The sequence below is a fragment of the Delphinapterus leucas genome, chromosome 1 (assembly GCF_059928025.1).
Source record: "Delphinapterus leucas isolate spDelLeu-1000000601 "Yukka" chromosome 1, BTC_Dleu_Yukka2, whole genome shotgun sequence".
NCBI classification, from domain to species: Eukaryota; Metazoa; Chordata; class Mammalia; order Artiodactyla; family Monodontidae; genus Delphinapterus; species Delphinapterus leucas.
In genome coordinates, this window is record NC_143129.1 from 142,619,586 (window position 1) to 142,640,210 (window position 20,625).

General features: G+C 43.3%; 1 protein-coding gene across 1 annotated transcript in view; it reads right to left on the bottom strand.

The window, feature by feature from the left end:
- Window positions 1–20,625, bottom strand: part of C8A (complement C8 alpha chain) — a 90,499-nt gene that overhangs the window by 30,108 nt on the left and 39,766 nt on the right. The window contains 6 exon segments of the mRNA XM_089911256.1: window positions 1,589–1,829; window positions 3,866–4,066; window positions 6,488–6,677; window positions 12,024–12,171; window positions 13,155–13,299; window positions 18,675–18,777. Of these exon segments, the coding sequence (XP_089767382.1) occupies window positions 1,589–1,829; window positions 3,866–4,066; window positions 6,488–6,677; window positions 12,024–12,171; window positions 13,155–13,299; window positions 18,675–18,777 (1,028 nt within the window).

The window sequence follows — 20,625 nt, forward strand, 5'->3', positions numbered from 1 at the left end:
AGGGGGGAAAGCAGCGGGTGTGGATGTGGTGCTGGGATGAATTGGGAGATTGGGACTGACATATATACACAATATGTATGAAATAGATAACTAATAAGAACCTGCTATGTAAAAAATAAATAAATAAAATAAAATTCAAGAAAAAAAACCCGTAAAGTTCTCCCACTCAAAAAAAAAAAGACCTACTGTTGGGTTTCAATCTGCAGTTTGTATTGTGCTACAAGATGTTAAGGACCGTATTTAGATTTGCTCACCTTTGTATCCCTAGCACAAACACATAATAGATACTCAATAGACATTTGAATTATAAAAGAATGGATACATGAATAGATGGATGAGTTAATGAATGACCCTAGCCAGGAATCTAAGTTAATGCCCGCTTTCAAACTCCATGTCTTGTTTTGCCCGCTCACCCTGCATTGAGTGCTAAAGAGGTGGAAAATTGTCAGACATGATGCTTGCTTTCAAGGATCTTGCTATCTAGAGTAGGAGAGAAATATTAACATTTGGAAAATTGTTTTTAAAGACTAAGCAGTGTGGAATTGATATGAATGTGTTGAAGGAAGGAAGTGGCCAGCCTGGGCTGGTGGAGTCAGGGAGACTCCTTGAAACTTGGAAGTTGAACTTGGCTTTGAAATATGGATACACCTCTCGCCCTTCTACTCAGCCGGTGACTGGATCTGTGGTTCTCAAACAGTATTAAGCATCAGAATCACCTGGAGGGCTTGTCAAAACACACTGCTGGGCCCACTCCCAGAGTTTCTGATTTAGCAGATTTGGGATGGGAGCCTGAGAATTTGCATTTCTAACACGTTCCCAGGTGACACTAACACTGTTTGTTGGGGTCCACGCGTTGAGAACCACTGTTCTAGCAGTTTGGAGTGAGGCCATGAAGATTGTTGATGTCAATGTTAAGGAGTTTAGACTTCAGTTTAGCCAGTCAGGATATTAAGCAAGGAGGTGATGTCATAAGATCTGTGAAGCAGAAGATCCTTCTGGTGGCAGTTGTTGAGAATGGATTGGAAGGGGTGAATCTTCCCCTAGAGACCATTTAGGAGATGATGCAGTAGTAAGTGAAAGATGGGAACCCAGCCTACCATTGTAGGAGGGGATGCAGAAGAAGGGATGTTGACAAGAGCTGCTCAGGAGAGAGAACTGAAGGGTCTTAGAGATCTGCAGGGGTGAAGGGGAAGAAGGGATCTGGGATGACTCCAAGTTTCTGTCATCACTGACTGATTGGATGGCAGTTCCATTAACCAAGAATCTATATTTAAAATGTTTTAACATTTTAAATAGCAAAACCCCAGAGATCCTTTATTATTGAAGAGGTAACTATGGTGCAATAGAAAACACGTGGTTCTGGAGACCTAGACAAGTCTGAGTTCAAATTCTGTTTGTAGTGCTTACTAGCAGGTCATTTCACCCTTTTGAGCCTCAAGTCCCTGTAAATAATAATACTAATGCTACCTTATAGAGTTGTCACGGAGGCTAAATGAGTTCATGCGTGGCTGATAGTGCCTGGAAAATTGCACACCATGTCCGGCGTACGCATCGAACACTGCGTGCATCAAGCACCCGTTCTACTTACCAGCTGTTTCCATTCTTTCTTTGTTAAGCACCAGGATATATTCATAAATGCCGCCCATCGTTCCAGACGTTATGTAATGGGTGCCGTAGTCATCGATGAACTTGGCGTACATGCCGTAATTGTACTGCTCTGGAAGTTCCAGTAATGACTGCAGCATAACTTCATCCAACATGATATTCTCCCTCCTCATCTTAAAATGAGCAGTCTGCACCTTTGTGAAAATTCTCATGAAGCTATATATCTGCCAGTAACAACAACCGCCATTGAATGAAGGAAGAGAACAAAGAGAGTATACATTTTACTACATGAGATCACGCAAAAGGGCAGTATTTAGTACCCGTGGGAAATATAAATATATTCACATGTAACTGTATGAACATAAATACATATAGCAGAGGATTATTACATTTTGCAAACACATATTAGACACCAGCCTGGCTTCTTCTCCCACGTCTGCATCTCTGTTCCCACTGCCCCTGTCCAGGTCAAGTTCTCATCAGCTTTCACTGGGTTGGTTACTACAGTGTGTTTCACTGTGCTCCTCTCCTCTGTCCGGCCCCCAGTCCGTTCTCACCTCCACATTTCTCCCTGCTCTAATTAAAGCACTGCATTATGCAACCTGCTACACAAGTATTAGGTACCCATTAAAAATTAGGGTTAGGAATATTTTGATGACATGAGGAAATGCCAATATCACTTAATTTATTAAACAAATACCTTTCAGTGCCTACAGTCACGTGCATTACGCTAGGTGCACAGGACATGATCTTGAGTGAGATAGGCCCCTGCCCTCATGGAGATTACATTCTAGTGGTAGTCTTGTACTGTTCGGTAATCGAGAAAAGCAGGATCCACAGGACCAGGGTGAGGTTGGATTGGTTTAAGAGGAAGGGGGTCATGTACGAGCCTTACTTGCAGGGAATGTAAACCTTGATCCAAAGTGATAGTGAAAGTTGGAAGAAGCCACCTGCTTTTAGAAAAGTCCACATGAATCTGTGACTGTCAGATCTCAGAACAGTACTTTCCCTTCAGATCAGTAGCTTATTCGTGGCAAAGCTCCAGAATGTAATTTATACATATATATATATAAATTTTTTAAATTTATTATTTATTTTTGGTTGCATTGGGTCTTTGTTGCTGTGCATGGGCTTTCTCTAGTTACAGTGAGCAGGGATTACTCTTCTTTGAGGTGCGGGGCTTCTCATTGAGGTGGGTTCTCTTGTTGTGGAGCACTGGCTCTAGGCATACAGGCTTCAGTAGTTGTGGCACACAGGCTCAGTAGTTGTGGCTCACACGCTCTAGAGCACAGGCTCAATAGTTGTGGCGCCCGGGCTTAGTTGCCCTGTGGCATGTGGGATCTTCCCGGACCGGGGCTCGAACCCGTGACCCCTGCATCGGCAGGCGGGCTCCCAACCACTGCGCCACCAGGTAAGCCCTGTAATTTATATGTGTTGAGGAAGTTAATTTTTATAACTGTATTTTCATCATCCAAAATAATGTTTTGAGCCCTAACTAAATCCCCAGTTCTGGTATCAGTGTCTTGAGGCTTTCGGTAAATTTCTGATCAGTTCAGTGAATATTTCTCCAGCTCCTGATTACCTCTCCATCCTCATCACTCCCTCCTTTCCCTTCCCACCTGTGCTTCAGCCAGCAGAAGTCCTTTCAATCCCACATTTGTGTGAGGCAGTCTCTCGTCTCCAGGCCTTTGCACATGCTGTTTCCCAGACCTAGAACAGCCTTCTGTTAACTTCTGCCCCCTTTCATCTGGACAACTGGTACTAGTCTTTAGATCCCAGTTTAGACAGACTTCCTAACTTCCTCAAGGATGCACTGTCTGACCTCTCCGGATAATAAGCAGTTAATGGTAAATGTTTGATGAAGAAATGAAAGATTCATTAAGCAGGCCAGCCCTCCAATCTACTTGGAAAAGCCGGGCTTGCTTTAGAATTCTTCCAAGTCTGGTTTAGAGGGCTTGGCTGTTTCTCTTTAAGACATTACCCTTCTAAGTATTTCCCTCTGTGCTCCAGGTAACCATGAAAAAGGATGGGGAAAGTGATAAGAGTACTAGTCTTATCGTGCAATTTTATTCCCTTTGTGATGATTCTGCGTGGGAAAGCGTAAGAAGAAAAACAAACATGATTACTACTGATCAGACATGTCCAATTACACAAGCAAATGAAGGTTCAATTACTACTGTACTTTTCAATGCAGTTAAGGTAATACGTGTTCAGCATAGATTATGGAACACTGTGTGACACGGGCATTATGTTTTAATACCTTCTGATTATATTTGCGTAACATATTCAAGACCGAACTGCCTCGTGACCCAGATACACCTGCAGTCACAGTAAATGGGCTGCCTGCAGCGCCCACACCAATGGTCACTCCAGCCGACACAGACTCGTCATTTTTCACTTTAGAATAAAGGTCATTTGCATCATCGTAGGACTCTGAGGAGACTGTAGTATCTGCCAGGGCCTGAAAAGCATCACACAGATGTTAGCCTTGGGCACTAGCATTATATTCCAGTTCATACGTAATATTTAAATCTTTGCTTTGTAAAATATCCAAAGTTTCAGATTATTATAAATAACTCTTTTAAAAGGCTATTCCGAATTGATACGAAAATACAGAAAATTCAGCAGTGCTTAGTATTTAGTGGTACTGCTAAAATATTTATTTAAACACACACACACACACACACACACACACACACACACACGATTCTGATAAAATGCTATATTGTTCTGAGCATGTATTTCTTTCCAGCGGGCTTATCCTTCTTGAACAGATGGTTGCTTGGCTCTGCAGTGGAGAGATACAGAAAGCCATGTCTAGGCGTGGACCTGGGAGGAAAGGGGCAGAGGCATGCAGGTGGTGATAGTTCTAAGCAGAGGCATGCTTAGGGACCACCCACAAGTGTTTGGTTATTTCATTCCAGGATTGCATTTCTCTGCTAGCTTGACCTGAGGCGTGGTCTCGTAAGCCAAGGAAATGAGGGTTAGGAGCCTATGAGAGGTTTGCCCTGTAATCACGAGAGCATGTGTTGAGATGGAGGCTCCATCAGTTTGGGTCCTGAGAGTCTGTGATGATGAGAGTTTCTTTTCCACCTTAGGAAGGATGAGTAGAATAAGTAGGGCATTGATGCTTCAAAGCACTGAGATTTCAGAATCCTTTTTGCCACAGCATAACCTAGTCTATCTTGCCTGACACGTAGGCCCTAGACTGTCCTCCAGTTTAGAAAAATGGCACTGTCTATGTCTTCCAGCTCGTAGACGGAGCCTGATGGCAGAGGTGGAAGTGGGGTGGGGAGAGCCAATTTCTTTTTTTTAAACTGTAGTTGACTTACAATATTGTGTTAGTTTCAGGTATACAGCTTCAGATTCTTTTCTATTATAGGTTATTACAAAGTATTGAATATAGTTCCCTGTGCTATACAGTAAATTCTTGTTTATTTTATATATAGTAGTGTGTATCTGTTAATCCCATACTCCTGATTTATCCCTCCCACGCCCCTTTCCCCTTTGGTTGCCCTCAGTTTGTTTTCTATGTCTGTGAGTCTGTTTCTGTTTTGTAAATAAGTTGATTGGTATTATTTTTTTAGGTTCCACATATAAGTGATATCATATAGTATTTGTCTTTCTCTGTCTGGCTTACTTCACTTAGTGCGATAATCTCCAGGTCCATCCATGTTGCTACAAATGACAACATTTCATTCTTTTTTATGGCTGAGCAACATTCCTTTGTATATATTCAACACATCTTCTTTATGATGGACCTTTAGGTTGCTTCCATGTCTTGGCTCTTGTGAATAGTGAGAGCCAGTTTCTTAAAAACAGACTCAGTAAGCCTGGCCTTATCCTCTGTCAATATTTTTCTCTTGAGAAACTTGGGGGAGGGAGGATGTGACTAGATAACTGTTCAGAGTACTGGCATCCTATCATCTCTCTCTATAGATAGAATGTGGATGATACATAGATAGAATTTGCATAATCTAGCCTCCCTTCTAAAAGACGTATAGCCAGGCTTAGTTCAGATAGATCTGGATTTAAATCTTGTCTGGGCTTACCTACTGAGCCTGGCACTTTATCCCTCTAAGTCTCTGGGGTTTTTAATATCTAAAATGGGCCAATAATAATATCTGACACATCGTCTTGTGATGAGGGTTCGGTGGGAGAATTTGTGTGAAAATAGAAGAGCTGACACATGGTAAGCCTGCAGTGAGGTTTGCTGTGTAGACGGCTTACCCAGAGGGTGAGAGGTGAAGAAAGGAATGGCCAGGAGCAGGCTCTGGAGCTCGTTGTGAGCTACAGGCTGACCAGGAGACGGCAGAATTTTAAAGAGAGAGACTCTTAGGGATCATCAACAGTTTGCAAGCACTTTGCAATAGCGGAACCCTTTCTTCCAACAAAATCATGGACAGAAAGTCAAGAGATGAAGGTCACCAGTGAGGACCAGCTCCCGGTGAAGCAGGAGCAGAGTTCTCAGAACCCCCAGCCACCTCCTGTCCTGCCCCCACTTTACATCTTAGTAACCTGGGCCCGCGGAGGGGCAGTGAGCTGCTCAAGGTCTGATATACATCTATTCTAATAGAGTCAAAACCTGGAAATAGGTCTTCTGACAAGCAGCCTAGAAAATCAGGCCCCGAATCTATTTTATTGACTTAGGACTGGAGCCGAGATCTAGCAGGGGCTGGTCCCATTTACAGTATGCGGCTCACTGGCCCTGCTGTTGCCCCTTCAGCACTAAGCATGCGTGAGGGCAGGTGCAGTGGGACCTTCAGCCACCAGCAAACCCCACAGGAAATAAGGTCTTCCAAAGCAAGGCAGCTATCTCCACCAACAGCTTCCCCTCCCTGCACCCACCCAGTGGCCTGTGAGCACCCCTGTTCAGACTTACCTCAAAGTGGTACTTCAGGAAATTGTAGGGTTTCCGGAAGTACTTCTCATCATCTCCATAGTAGAGACGCTCACAGGTGGGGTCATACCGAAGCTCTCTCCATTCCCCGTTGTATACGGTCTCACACTGGCCCCCATAATACCTGACATCGTATACGCTCTGAGCTTGTTTCTGGGTCAGAACATTATACCTAAATTGAAAAGGCAAGCAGCTTCTGGGAGAGAGCATTGGAAGAGCAGAGATAGCACAAAATATCCTCTGGACCATGAGTAGCTGGTGGGCTGAGCAGGATTTCTCAAACTGTGTTCTGTGGAACCCCAGATTTCCTTGAAGTACCTTAAGGGCCACTTTGGGCAACAATGGGAGACTGAGTGGACTGGGCCTGGGCCCCCAGGTTCCCTTAGACCAGATCAGCCAGACAACTCCGTTCAGCATCTATAACAGTGCTCCCACATGGGAGGCACCTCTAAATATTTGTTGAGTAAATTGAAGAAGAATATGCATGATTATCAAGAGTCCAAGCACAGGAACCAGACAGTCTGGACCCGTTTCCTATCTCTGCCACATCTAGCTGTGTGACCTTGGGCAGATCATTTAACCTCTCTGTGCCTCAGTGTAATCATTTGTAAAAAGCAGCTAATACTACAGCCCTCACAGAGTTAAACTATGAGTTAAAACAAGTAACAGTACTTAGCGTATATGAAGTGTTAAATAAATGTCGCTGTTGTTTTTGTTAGTATGATTTCAGAAAAGGTTTTGCTGCTAAAAAATAGGTTTGAAGTATTGGGTGTAGTTCATAGTGGTAAGCTGATGATCTAATCCTCAGAAAGGCCTTGGCGTGGATGAGGCACAGTGTGGAGGTCAGGGAGACACCTGCTTAATTTCCAGCTCTGTCATTTACTAGCTATGTGACTTTGGACACATTCTAGAAACTTCCTGAAGCTCATTTTCCTCATTTGAAAAACAGACATAGTAAAACTACCTCTCCTGGGTTTTGTGAAGTCTAAATGAGAGTATCAGAATAAAACAGAAGTACAGTTGATAGTAATACTTCTTTTCCCCTAGCCCAATATCTTTCCAGAAATATTTCCCATACTTCCCTCTCTGGGGTATTTCAAATCTATCTGCCCAAGTTCTCTGTTTTAGGTCATGGATGGTTTAACCATATTTAGGTAAAAATCATGTGAAACAGGTGAAAATCTGCTTTAATCTCATACAAAGAGAAAGTTAACCGAACAAAATCATTGAAAGTTGGCTAAGAGTTATAAGACCTAACAATCTAAGCCTCATATGTTGTGGATAATAAAATGATTGCTTGTCTTTGCCTCTCAAACTCCTACTCAGCCTTTAAGACCCAACTCAAATGTTGCGTCCTCTGTATTGCCTTCTTTGATTATCCTGGACAGACGATTGTCCTTCCTCTGTGTTCCCATGGCATTCAGTGATTGCCTCTGGCATGGCATTTGTCATGTTCATTTATGTCCTCTGTGAAAGGGCACAAAGGTAGATGAGCAGGGGAAAAACTGTGAATAAAACCTACTTCAAAGGAATAAATGGATAATTGTAGAGCCACCTGGCATATAGTAGAAATTCAATGTAAGTTCACTTCCTTCTTCTCTTCCTTTCCCCATCTCTTTCTTAACATTAGTGGAAGTGATGTAATAATAGCTATGATGAATTGAATACACACTATACCAGACATTTAGCATACATTAACTTTCAACCTCATGACAATTTTGCAAATGCAAAAATTGAAGCTCAGAAAAATTAAGTACCTTGCCTATAGTCATAGCTGGATTTTTTTCCTAGATTTTTTTTGACACTACAATCTGGGTTCTTAGTCTTTACCCTGCAGTTTCTATCTTTCCCCCTGTGGAACATGTTTCTGCCTGTAGCTGATAAATACAGGCCCTCTAATGGGCCAAAGAAAAACTCTAAAGAACAATAAGCCCTAAGATTGTAATGTAACCTCTAACCGTAAGTAAAGCCTATATATATTTTAAAAATGTGATTGCAGAAGCCCCAGTGAAAATAAAGAGAGACATTCTACTTTTCGGAATTTAGAAATATTCACACATGGGTAAAAAACTATGTATGTAAGAATGTTCATTGCAGCACTGTCTATAAGAGAAAAATGGAAAACAATCTAATTATCTTTCAATAGGAGGTAGTTAAATAAATTATATAGTTATACTATAGGAGAATTGGGAAATCTTATTTTATTTTTTACAAAGGGCCAGATAGTAAATACTTTAGGCCTTGTAGGCTACGTAGGTTTCTGTTGCAGCTACTGAACTCTTCCACTGTAGGGCAGAAGCTGTGTTTCAATAAAACTTTATTTAAAAATAGACAGCAGACTGAATTTGGTGTTCAGGCCATAGTCTGCTGACCCCTGTTAAGGAACACTATGCTGCCTAGAAAAAGACAACAGAAGATATGGGAGGAAAATCTTCAAAATATATTATTAAGTGAAAAAAGCAAGTTATGGACAATATGTAGTCTGATCACATTTATGTAAAATACACTTATGTCTATAATGCACAATATACCTGATAGGCATACCTTCCATACAGTGTATGTTGTCAATGCATTTTTACATGATTGTGAAATCACGTAACAGGGGTCAGCTCTAGGGAGGGAAGAGAGAGAGGGTGAGTGGGTGGGACCAGGTGAGGGATAGTGAAGGAAGAATTTCAGTTTTTACCTCAAATAGGCATTACTTCTGTAACAATAAATAAAAATTAAAAACTGGGAAATGCCTAAATTAGAAAAAATAAGATATCAGGAAAGGCCTCTGAGATCTTGAGATGAATGAAAAACCACCATAATGTCAGCTGCTGGGAGTGGAGGTGGGCCCATTCTACCGGTTTCAGTGTTAGGTGTGGCAAAGCACACGAATCAGCAAGTACCTTTGAAATCTCCTGATTGAATCATATGAGAGCAGGGTCATGGTCTGTGATATTTTTGTCAATTACGAGGGAATTGTTTTTCAAGTCAAAACCTCAATATTTCATGCTTGTAGTCTGTTTATCCCACAGTCACTTTGAAAATCAACAAGAATCCCCTTTTATTGGTGTTAGAAGCTGAAATATGTTCTCCCAATATTTGTATGTTGAAGTCCTGACTCCAAAAACCTCAGAATTTGACTGTGTTTTGGTGATAGGATGCTTAAAGAGGTAATTAAGTTAAAATGAAGTTATTAGGGAGGGCCCTAATCCAGTAGGACTGGTATCCTTCTAAGAAGAGGAAGTTAGGACACAGCCATGTACAGCGGGAAGACCATGTGACAACAAAGGGAGAAGACGGCCATTCACAAGCCAAGGAGAGAGGCCTCAGAAAAAGCAATCCTGCTGAGATCTGATTCTGAGACTTCTAACCTCCTGAGAAAATAAATTTCTATTGATTAAGCCACTTAGTTTGTGGCACTTTGTTATGGCAGTCCAAGAAAACGAATATTATTGGTCTAAAAGAAACAGGAATTTGATCATCTTTTCATACGTGTGTGTCTACATGCATTTACAGGATTCTGTCCTATCTTGTAGGAAATCTTTTTTTTTTTAATTTAAAATCTTATTTTATTTTTTACAAAGGGCCAGATAGTAAATACTTTAGGCCTTGTGGGCTGTGATCTGAACGTAATTAAACCTCAATGAATGAGAGCTGCATTTTACAGCACCCACACCTGACCCAGAGTGGGCTGCCATGTGGCTGGGTCACTGTGTGATGAGTACTGTCTCTCTCTGTTTCCTCATCTGTAAAGGTCCAGTTGGTCATATTGATTTGTTTCACTGCAATCAATACTCAGTTACGAGGCTGTTATGGGGAAAGCTCTGACATAAGGGCTGAGGAGATGAAAAAGATGAATCAGAGCAGCCTCGGCCCTCAAAGAGTTTATACTCAAGTCAGAGGACAAGGCCCAAAGCAAAGTGTCAGGGAACTAACAATACCATGTGTCACTATGAGTGTGGCCCTGTGCTGGATGCTGGAGAAGCAGAAAATGATGAGGACCCCTTAGCCTGGGGAACAGATGTCTCTGCCCTGTTGGATAAGTCCTGGGAGAGTAGGACACACAGGGACGCTGGGAACAGTAGGAGGGGACTAAGCCAGCCTAGACAGTGTTGAGAGGAGGGGAGGGGGTGTCAAAAAGACCAGCTAAAGGAGGTGATGCCTAGGTGTCTTAGCTGGGCTGTCATAGCAAAGTACCATACCCAATACAATACCCAAGCCTGGATGACTCAAAGAATAGACATTTATGTTCTGTCAGTCCTGGGGGCTAGAAGTCTAAGAGAAAGGTGCCATCAGGGTTGGTTTCGGTGTGGCCTCTCTTCCTGGGTTGCAGATGGCCACCTTCTCGCCATAGCGTCACATGGCCCCTTCTCTGTGCACATGGTGAGAGGTGAGAGAGAGCTCTCCGGTGTCTCTTCTTCTTCTTACAAGGACACCAGTCCTATTGGATTAGGGCCCCACCCTTATGAGCTCATTTGACCTTAATTACCTCTGTAAAGGCCCTATCTCTAAATACGACCATATTGGGGGTTAGGGCTTCAACATTACAAGTTTTAGGGAGATACAATTTAGGGCACAACACTAGGCAAAAAGTTAACCAGTTAGGAATACAGGGGAGGACATTTCAGAAAGAAGGAACTAACTTTATGAAGTGAGAAGAAAAGAGTATGATGTGTGCAAGGGACTAAACATGAACATAAGGTGCACAGTGAAGTAGAGTTAGAATTGAGGCTGATTGAATCTCAACAGATAAAGAAACTGGCCTGAGAGTTATAAGCCAGCAATGGCAAAGTGGAGATTCAAGCCCCACCCCATCTCACCCTAAGGCCTTGGTTATATCAGCAACCACAGTGCAAAGCAGAGTAAGAACAGGGCTACTGGAAAGTGCACTTGGGCCAGAGAAGTGCTGTCTTTTGGGGATATTGGAAGCCTTCATGGAAGGTGTAGCCTCTTAAAAGGGCCTTGGAAATGGAATTGGGGCCAGAGGAATGAGCAGTAGAGTGGTAAAGGGTGAAAGGAGGACCCTTGGGCAGAGACATAAAGGGGAAAACATGAGCTATGTCCTGTAAAATTCATATGTTGAAACTCTAACCCCTCGTGTGGTGGTATTTGGAGGGAGACCTTTGGGAGGCGCTTAGGTCATGAGAGTGGAGCCCTCGTGAATGACATCAGTGCTCTTATCAAGGAGACCCCATGGAGCTCCCTAGCCCCTTCCACCATGTGAGGGCACAACGAGAAGTCTGCGGCCTGAAAGAACACCCTCACCTGACCAGGCTAACACCCTGATCTCAGAGTACCAGCCTCAGAACTGTGAGAAATACATTTCTGTTGTTGATAAGCCACCCAGTGTGTGGTATTTTGTTAGAGCAGCCCAGATGGACTAAGCCACTTAGAGGGATGGTGAGGACGGCCTCACAGGATACACTCCAGAGAGATTCCCCCCAAACACCCTCTTCTTTCCCTGAAACTAATACTCATGATTGGAGAGAAATCATGCCCTGCTCCCGACAGCCAGCCGGCAGCGACTCACCCCGAGGCCACCCTCTCTGATCCTGGAATTGGGTCATACTGGCTGCAGTCATCTTCCAAGACCCTGATGTCTTCACAGTTGTCCTCATCAGAGCCATCCAGGCAGTCATTGTCTCCATTACACACCAGGTGGCGTTTCAGGCAGCGACCTGAGGAGAGGCCGTGGATGCTTCTAGAGTGTCCGGGACTCCTCCCCCTCCCTCATGACCTGCATCCATAGTCACCAAGTCCGTTCCACCCCTGAAATAGCCCTTCGATCCTCCCAGTCCTGTTCCATCCTCCTTCCATCCTCACTGCCTCTGCCCTCCCTCCAGCCTCCATGTCTCTCACCTGTAGCCCCCCAGCTCAGACCCTGCCCCAGGCTTGCTCTTTCTAATTCAGTCTCCACATTGCAGCCCCAGGGATCTTTCTAAAATTCCAGTCTGGCCATGTCATCCCTTGCTCTGCATCCTTCAGGACCTCCCCATTCCTCTGCTTCCAAATGTCACTGTCTGGCCCCCAGTAACCTACCTGGCCCATCCCCTGCCTCTCTTCCCAAAGCACTTATTCTGGGCTCGTTGTGAGTCCCTAAATCTCTGCGTTTTTGCACATTCTGTCTCCTAGCAAACTCTTTTTCATTTTCTAAGTCTCAGCTCAAGTACCATGTTGAATCCTGCCCTGACTGCCCAAAGCAGATTTAGGCGCCCCCGCCAGAGTCCGTACATTGGACCCTGTACATACACCCATTACACTGGCTATCACAGGACACTGTAATTGATTCCTTATAGGTCTGTCTCCCAAAGAGACTAGGAGTACTCTGAGATCAGGCACAAGGACTTTTCACCTCTGCATCACCAGCAGGTAGCACATTGTCTGGCCATCATACGTACCCAATCAGCATTTACTCAATGAATGGATGGATGAGTGAATTGTACCTTTTCCAACTCAATGGGTGTTCCAGCAAAGTTGCCTCAGATTTACTTGGGCTGCTGACTTGGCTTAAAATTCAGCTTCCTGGGTCCCATCCCAAACCCCAGAACAACAACTTCTAGGGGAAGGGCTCAGGAGCCTGCATTCTAACAAGCTCCTGGAGAACTGTTTTGCATATTAAGTTTGACAGGCACAGCTGTTATCCTTCTGAGATGCTACTCACCTGTCTCCTTACACTGGAAATCCTGTCCACACTGTGCTTGCTTCACACAAGCTGTGGGACCGTGACAGCTGGCTTGGTCCCAGACAGTCCCACTGCAGATGGTTCCCCCGAACTTGTTAGGCTGCAGGAGGCTCCGGTATCTGTACTAAATCAGATTTGGAACCAGACACATTCATTGTCTATCAATCAACTGAGATCGGTGCAGGCAGGTCTCAGCTTAACATAAGGAATGACTGTCTAATGATTGAGAGCTGCCTGCAAAGCTGTCTTTTGCAGGGATGAGTGATCATAAATGGCGGTGTTCAACCAGAGGTGGCACTGTCACCAGCTGGAATATTGAGTAGGGCCTCCAAACATCAAATGAGAGGTTTGGACTAGTTATTTCTAGGGTCTTCCAACTTGCTAGGAACAACCTCTGTCTCTCCCTTCTGAAGCCAGTTAGTACCTATTCATCTTTCAAGACTCACAGTTTACCTCCTCGGGAACAGACTTCCCTAACTAAGTAATATATTCTCAGTTCCCTATGTACCCTCTCTCCTAGCACTTGTCGTATAAGGTTGTGATTGATTGTCCACTTCTTTGTTTACGTTTCTCACTAGTTTAGGGAAAATTTGCACATAGGGTTAGGGTCAGCAAAGGGAGGGCCACGTCTTATTTGGCTTCATATACTTGGCACTTGATCTATGGTCAGTTACATGGTAGTCACCTTTAAAAAGATGTTTATTACTTTTCCTTTGAAGAATTTCTTCTGGTCATGGCATTTCCTCTTTCCTTGTGGCATGTCTCGTATGGTTCAGGTGGGGGTGACGTCACCCCCTCAGTCACAGGACGTGTGGATGTGAACGAGGCAGGGCAACCAGAGTACCAGTCATGTGCCAAGTTGCAACGATTGGTTCATGACTCGACCTTAGGGCAAATCATAGTCATCTCTGGGAAGTTTCTTTCAGAACTATTGGAAAAGATAGTTTCTTTTTAGCTGAAGTTGCTGGGAATTGTGGGTATCAAGTGGTCATCTTGCCTATTATAGAAAGAGCCCATCCAACAATTAGAGAGACAAAAAGAGCTCTGAAGACATCATCTGAGACCCTGTGTCCAGCTCTGACTGCAGATGAATAAATACTTACTGAAGGAAGGAGAGAAACAATAAAAATGCATACCAGCCTTGGGCTCAATGTTTTTATGACACTGTCTTCTCTAGGGTGTACAGTGTTAGATACTAGCGTATCAGGAAGAAGCCGAACAGTAAGATATTCCAAGAAATTGAAGTTCCATCCCTGTCTTTAAGAAGCTTAGAGATGGTTGAGGAGATAAAAAATATAACAATATAAAACATGCTGTATGAAGAGCTTCACACGGAGTGTCAGTCAGCACCATATTTTCTGCCGTCTCTTAGCCCACAGGCCCTAGCTTCAAAACTGTTAATAAGTAAATAGGAAGGCAATGATTTGAGAAGTAAGCGGATTGAGCTCCTGACCTGAATCTATTTATTACTTGCTGGGTAAAGTTATCAGAGCCTGGCACTTTCTGCCTCACTTTCCCAATCTATAAAATGAGGTGGCTTAGTTGACCTCACTAATCACAATTACTTAGGATTCCTTCGCCTGTGTCCTATAGTTGAAAGAGCACAGGCATGAGATTAGACCAACTTAGGGCCAAATCCTGGATTCACTGACCAACTGCCCATGAGCAAGTTACTTATCTTTTCTGAGCGACCACTGTCTAGTATGTAAAATGGGTATGATGGGACCTTACCTCGAAAGGGTTTTGTGAGAACTAAGTGACAGAAGGTCTGAGGACACACCTAGCCCTGGGCCTGGCATATCACTGGTGCTCAATAAATGGAAGTGGTTTCCGCATCATTATCAGTGCAGCCTTTTCCAGATGCTTCCAGGGCTGAGTGTGACGCTTCCCCTCCATTTCCTCTTGCCCACTTCTCCCTACTTAACTCCCTCTTAGCAAAGAGGCAGAGGTAGCAAAAAGAAGTGAGGATCCAACCTGCCCATTTACCTTCCCTGACTTTTAGTTAATAACAGCAATAAAAGATTTGTAAACTAGGTGAGAAGAGATTATAATTAGCGATCAGTATGGGAATAGGAGGATATTTTCATTTTCTACCCACTCTCTTGCCCTACAATGCAGTAAATAAAAGAGAGCTCATGATACAAATGTATAGCCAATTCTCTTTCTCAACCTTGAAAACATTCATCAGTTATAAGACCTGAAGTTACCATCATGGTGATGATGGTGATGGTAGCTACCAGTTATTGAGTGCTTACTATGGCCCAAACCCTTTACATTCTTTATGTCAGTTAATCCTCACAAGTCTAGGGGGTTAAGTACTATTAATGATCCCATTTTAAGCTGGGTTAGAATTTCAGTTCTGCCACTTACGGTATATGTGTCACTGGGTAAATTACTTAACGTCTCTGACCCTCGGTTTTCTCGTCTGTAAGATGAGAGAGATGAGAGTGTTCTGAAGATTAGTGATAACACAGGTAAAGACATCAGCATTCTGCATGGTTCTGGTATGCGCTTAGTAATAATAGTTATCAACATCGTCATCATCCTCGTAGCTAGCTGTTGGGCTACTCTGGAAGGATTATGACTGAGTGGGAATTGGATTAGGTGACGTCTAATATCACTTACTACTCTCCATATAGCTCCGGGAGAGGCAGGAGAGGCATATAGCTCAGGTTCATGGGCATTTTGGAATCAGACTGACCAAGTTTTAAATCGAGGCTCTACCACATTCTTACTGGGCAAACTAAGCAAAGGGATTGAGTGGTGTCTGTCACCTACTGTTGGCTGTGAAAGTCAAATAAGAAGATGATTTATTTAAAGCATTAGCACAGTCCTTGGTATACAGAAATTATTTAATAATGGCGACTATATATTGTCATTATCATCCTTCCTGTGGTTTCTGTACTTGGAATGATGGTGCAGACATGAGGTTCATTCCCACCCGCTCCTTATTTTCTAGGTTGTTATCAAATAAGGAAGACATTGTATTGCAGAAAGGTTGGTGAGGATACTTCCCTTGGGACCTCTCTGTGCCATTACCCGTGGTTGGTATCATTAAGACATAATTTTCTTTTCTAGCTAGTAGAAAATGTTTCTTTCCAGAAATGCACGTCATTGATTGAGTGATTTTGAGAGGAAGAAAAATATTAATAGAAAGAAACTCAGATGGTCTTTCAGTTAAAAAATTAACAGAATTTAATTATTTTAAGGATTACTTTAAAGACACATGTCTTTTTGAGTCCCTAAGAAAGTAATAAACGTTGATTTAAACTGTAAGTCATTCACCTGTGCTATCTGCTATCTAAACAGCAGCACAAGAGAAAAATGTAGCTTTAGGATGCTGTTTAAATGTATAATAGGTTGACTAAAGGCCATGCAAAGAAATTAAGTCCTAATCCTTGAAAGTTGTAAATGTTATCTTATTTGGAAAAAGGATCTTTGCAGACATCATTAATTTGGAGAAATTATTCTGGATTATCCAGGAGGACCCTAAATGCCATCACAGTGTCCTTATAAGAGGAAAGCAGAGGGAGAGTTCACATAGACACATAAAGGAGACACAGAGAAGGGAAGGGGTGATGCAGACAGGAGCAGAGATTGGAGCAAGGCAGCCACCAAAAGCTGGAAGGAGCAAAGAACGGCTTCTCCCCTAGAGCTTCCAGAGAGAGCCTGGCCGTGCTGACACCTTGATTGCAGACTTCTGGTCTCCAGAACTCTTGAGAGAATACATTTCTGTTGTTCCGAGCCAACCAGTCTTTGGCGTTTGTTACAGCAGGCTCAGAAAATGAATCCAGGATGTCAAAGCAGAATGAGAATTGGGGGCCAGATATTTTTAAACTGGGACATCTAAGATTCTTTGGCATATCCTAGAGATGGGAGAGGCAAAATCATAAACTTTAGCCTTCAAAGTTGAATAAACTAGCTCCAAATGGTGTTTCTGCCAGTGTCATCAAAACTTCACAGGGCACTTTTTTTTTTTTTTTTTTTTGCGGTACGCGGGCCTCTCGCTGTTGTGGCCTCTCCCGTTGCGGAGCGCAGGCTCAGCGGCCGTGGCTCACGGTCCCAGCCGCTCCGTGGCATGTGGGATCCTCCCGGACCAGGGCACGAACCCGCACCCCCTGCATCGGCAGGCAGACTCCCAACCACCGCGCCACCAGGGAAGCCCCACAGGGCACTTTTGCATCTAACTGAGGAGGGGGTCTGGAGGCAGGAGGACTATCAGTGAGAGAAGAGCAGGGCTTGATTCAAGGCAGTGGGAGTGAGGTTGGAGAGGAGGGCACAGATAGGAAGTATAGAAACAGCTCACATTTATTGAACACTTACTTTGTGCCAGATGCCATGAAAAGCACTTTGCATGCATTACTCATTTAACGCTCTCAATAACTCTATGGTGTAAGTACTGTTTCAACTCCCATTTATAGATTAGGAATCAGAGGCACAGAGAGGGTAAAAATTATGTCCAAAGTAACACAGCAAATAAGGTGCAAGCCAGAATCGAAGCTAAAAAACAGGCTTGACAGCAATAGGCTAATAGACAAGGTTCGGCAGTGAGGTACCACGTCTGGGCTGCACCCACCCTGGGTGCATCCAGTAAAGGCATGTGTCGTCTGCAGAGATTTTAAAATACTAAGAAAACAGGGCTTCCCTGGTGGTGCAGTGGTTGAGAGTCCGCCTGTCGATGCAGGGGACGCAGGTTCGTGCCCCGGTCCGGGAGGATCCCACATGCCGCGGAGCGGCTGAGCCCGTGAGCCATGGCCGCTGAGCCTGCGCGTCCGGAGCCTGTGCTCCGCAACGGGAGAGGCCACAGCAGTGAGAGGCCCGCATACCGCAAAAAAAAAAAAAAAAGATAAAATACTAAGAAAACAGAATAGAAGTTAGTCTTCTTTCTATTGTCACCATGAGCCAGTGATTCTGAACAAAGACGGAATTGTAATACTCCTCCCTGACAGAGCCGAGCGCTCTCAACATCCCCCTTATGCCACTGAGTTTAGCGATCATCTTGGACCAATTAAAACCACTTAGATGGGCAAGATAGATACACATCTGTTCATTGGGCGTGTCAGCCTTTTCAGTGCATGAGAGTGAAATCCTCAGGAACACCCTGTGTGACACGCTTTGGTTTATCTCAGTTCCTCATAGGTCATGGACAGCTTGGCATTTTGTTCCTAAGCCATTGGTCCCTCCAGATGACCCTCATTGGAAGGTAATACATAGGCCAGGACCCAGAGTGGCCAGTGGGGATCAGTGTGCCCATGTCCGGAGTGCCACTTTTCTGCATCTAAGCCGTAACATACACATCTTTTGCAACCTCATCCAAATGCCTTACAAACAAAATCAGAAGAGGCAGAAATAAGTTCCACCAGCCACGTGCGTATGGCTTCTGAATACCCTTTTCTCCCCAGGCCTCTAGATTTATAGACGTGACTGTTTATCTCCAGTTGAATGCCTAGTACACAATTTAAATGTTAAATGCTCCAAAATTGGTCATAAATGTCTCACCTTTTTCTCCTGGCATGGAAAGCAATCTGTCCACTCTCCCCAGTTGCCCAGCTGGCAGGAAACAGCTGTGGGAGTAGAACTCTGAACAGCCCGACTGACTCTCCTAAAGAGAGAAGAGACCCCTTGCTTCAATTTTTAAATTTTTTATCATGATCATTTTAATTTTTGTAATTATAAATTCAAAACGGTCTTTTAACATGACAGTATCTTAATAATATGAAAACAGGTGCTGAATTTTTCTCCAGCTTTATTGAGGCATAATTGACAACAATCGTATGGTATATTTAGGATGACCAACGTGATGGTTTGACATACATATACATTGTGACATGATTATCACAACCAAGGGAAACACATCCATCACCTCCCATAGTTGCCTTTTTTTTCTTTCTTTTTTTTTTTTTTTTTGGTGTGGTAAAAACACTTCAGATCTACTCTCCTAGCAAATTCCAAGTGTACAATACACTATTACTAACTATAGTCACTATGCTGTGTGTCAGAACCCCAGACCTTTTTCAGCTTATGACAGAAAGTTTATATCCTATGACCAGCCTCTCCCCATGTTCCTGACCCCACAAGCCCCTTGTAACCACTATTCTACTATCTGGCTTTATGAGTTAGACTTTTTTTAGATTCCACATATAAGTGAGATCATGCAGTATTGTCTTTTTCTGTCTGGCTTATTTCACTTAGCATAATGTCCTCCAGGTTCATTAACGTTGTCACAGATGGAAGGATTTTCTTCTTTTCTTTATGGATGAACAGATGCTAATTTTTTAATTTATAAAGGTTACCCCTTGATTTGGGCATCTGGGTACCTGTAGCTGTAGAACATGAACCAATATCACAATATATATTCCCTTAGCCTTAAAGTTATCTGGAAGTGGGAGTGGGGATGAGCAGGGAAAGGAGAGGAACGTCCATAAATGCAGTTATTTTTACTTGGAACACTGGGCTGTAAGGGTACTTCTAACACTAGAATGATTCTATCTTCCTTCTTAAGAATTGCATGTGCTGTTTTTAAAACAAAAGTTATATGGCCTAATGCTCTTTTCTTCCCCAATATTTTATTGTGTTAAAATACATGTAACATAAAATTTACATTTTACCGTAACCATTTTGAAGCTTACAGTTCAGTGGCATTAAGTACATTCCTATTGTTGTGCAACCATCACCAGTTTCCATCTTCAGAACTCTTTTCCTTTCCCTGCATCAATTTTGAGATGTAAAATTTAAGCAACAACAGCAAAAGAGTTGTGCACGTTTTCCCTCCGATCATTTCCAGTTTTAAGAAATGAAGAATAGGGCTTCCCTGGTGGCGCAGTGGTTGAGAGTCCGCCTGCCGATGCAGGGGACCCGGGTTCGTGCCCCGGTCCGGGAAGATCCCACATGCCGTGGAGCGACTGGGCCTGTGAGCCATGGCCGCTGAGCCTGCGCGTCCGGAGCCTGTGCTCCGCAATGGGAGAGGCCACAACAGTGAGAGGCCCGCGTACCGCAAAAAAAAAAAAAAAGAAATGAAGAATAAAAATGTATTGTGCCTCTACTGTATGCAGGGATGATGCTGTAGTACTTCAGAACTCATGCTAATTATGCTGTGAACTGCTGCACGCGATGAATGATGCCCCCTATGCTGAAACCCCAAACAGGAAGCTCTAGTATCATCAGGAAAGTGATGTTCACCTTTATCACTGGTTCTCAGACTTTGGTCCCAGGAACATTTTATACTCTAACAAACTATTGAGGACTCTGAAGAGCTTTTGTTTAACGGGACTGGGTCGATCGACAGTCACAGAATCCAAACATCAAAACTGAGAAATTTTGAAATATTTATTTATCCATTTAAAATTACAACAAAACCATTACATGTTACCATATATGTTTATTTAAAAATCCATTTCCAAGAAACATAATTATTGAAAAGAGTGTTACTGTTTTATGTTTTTGCAAATCT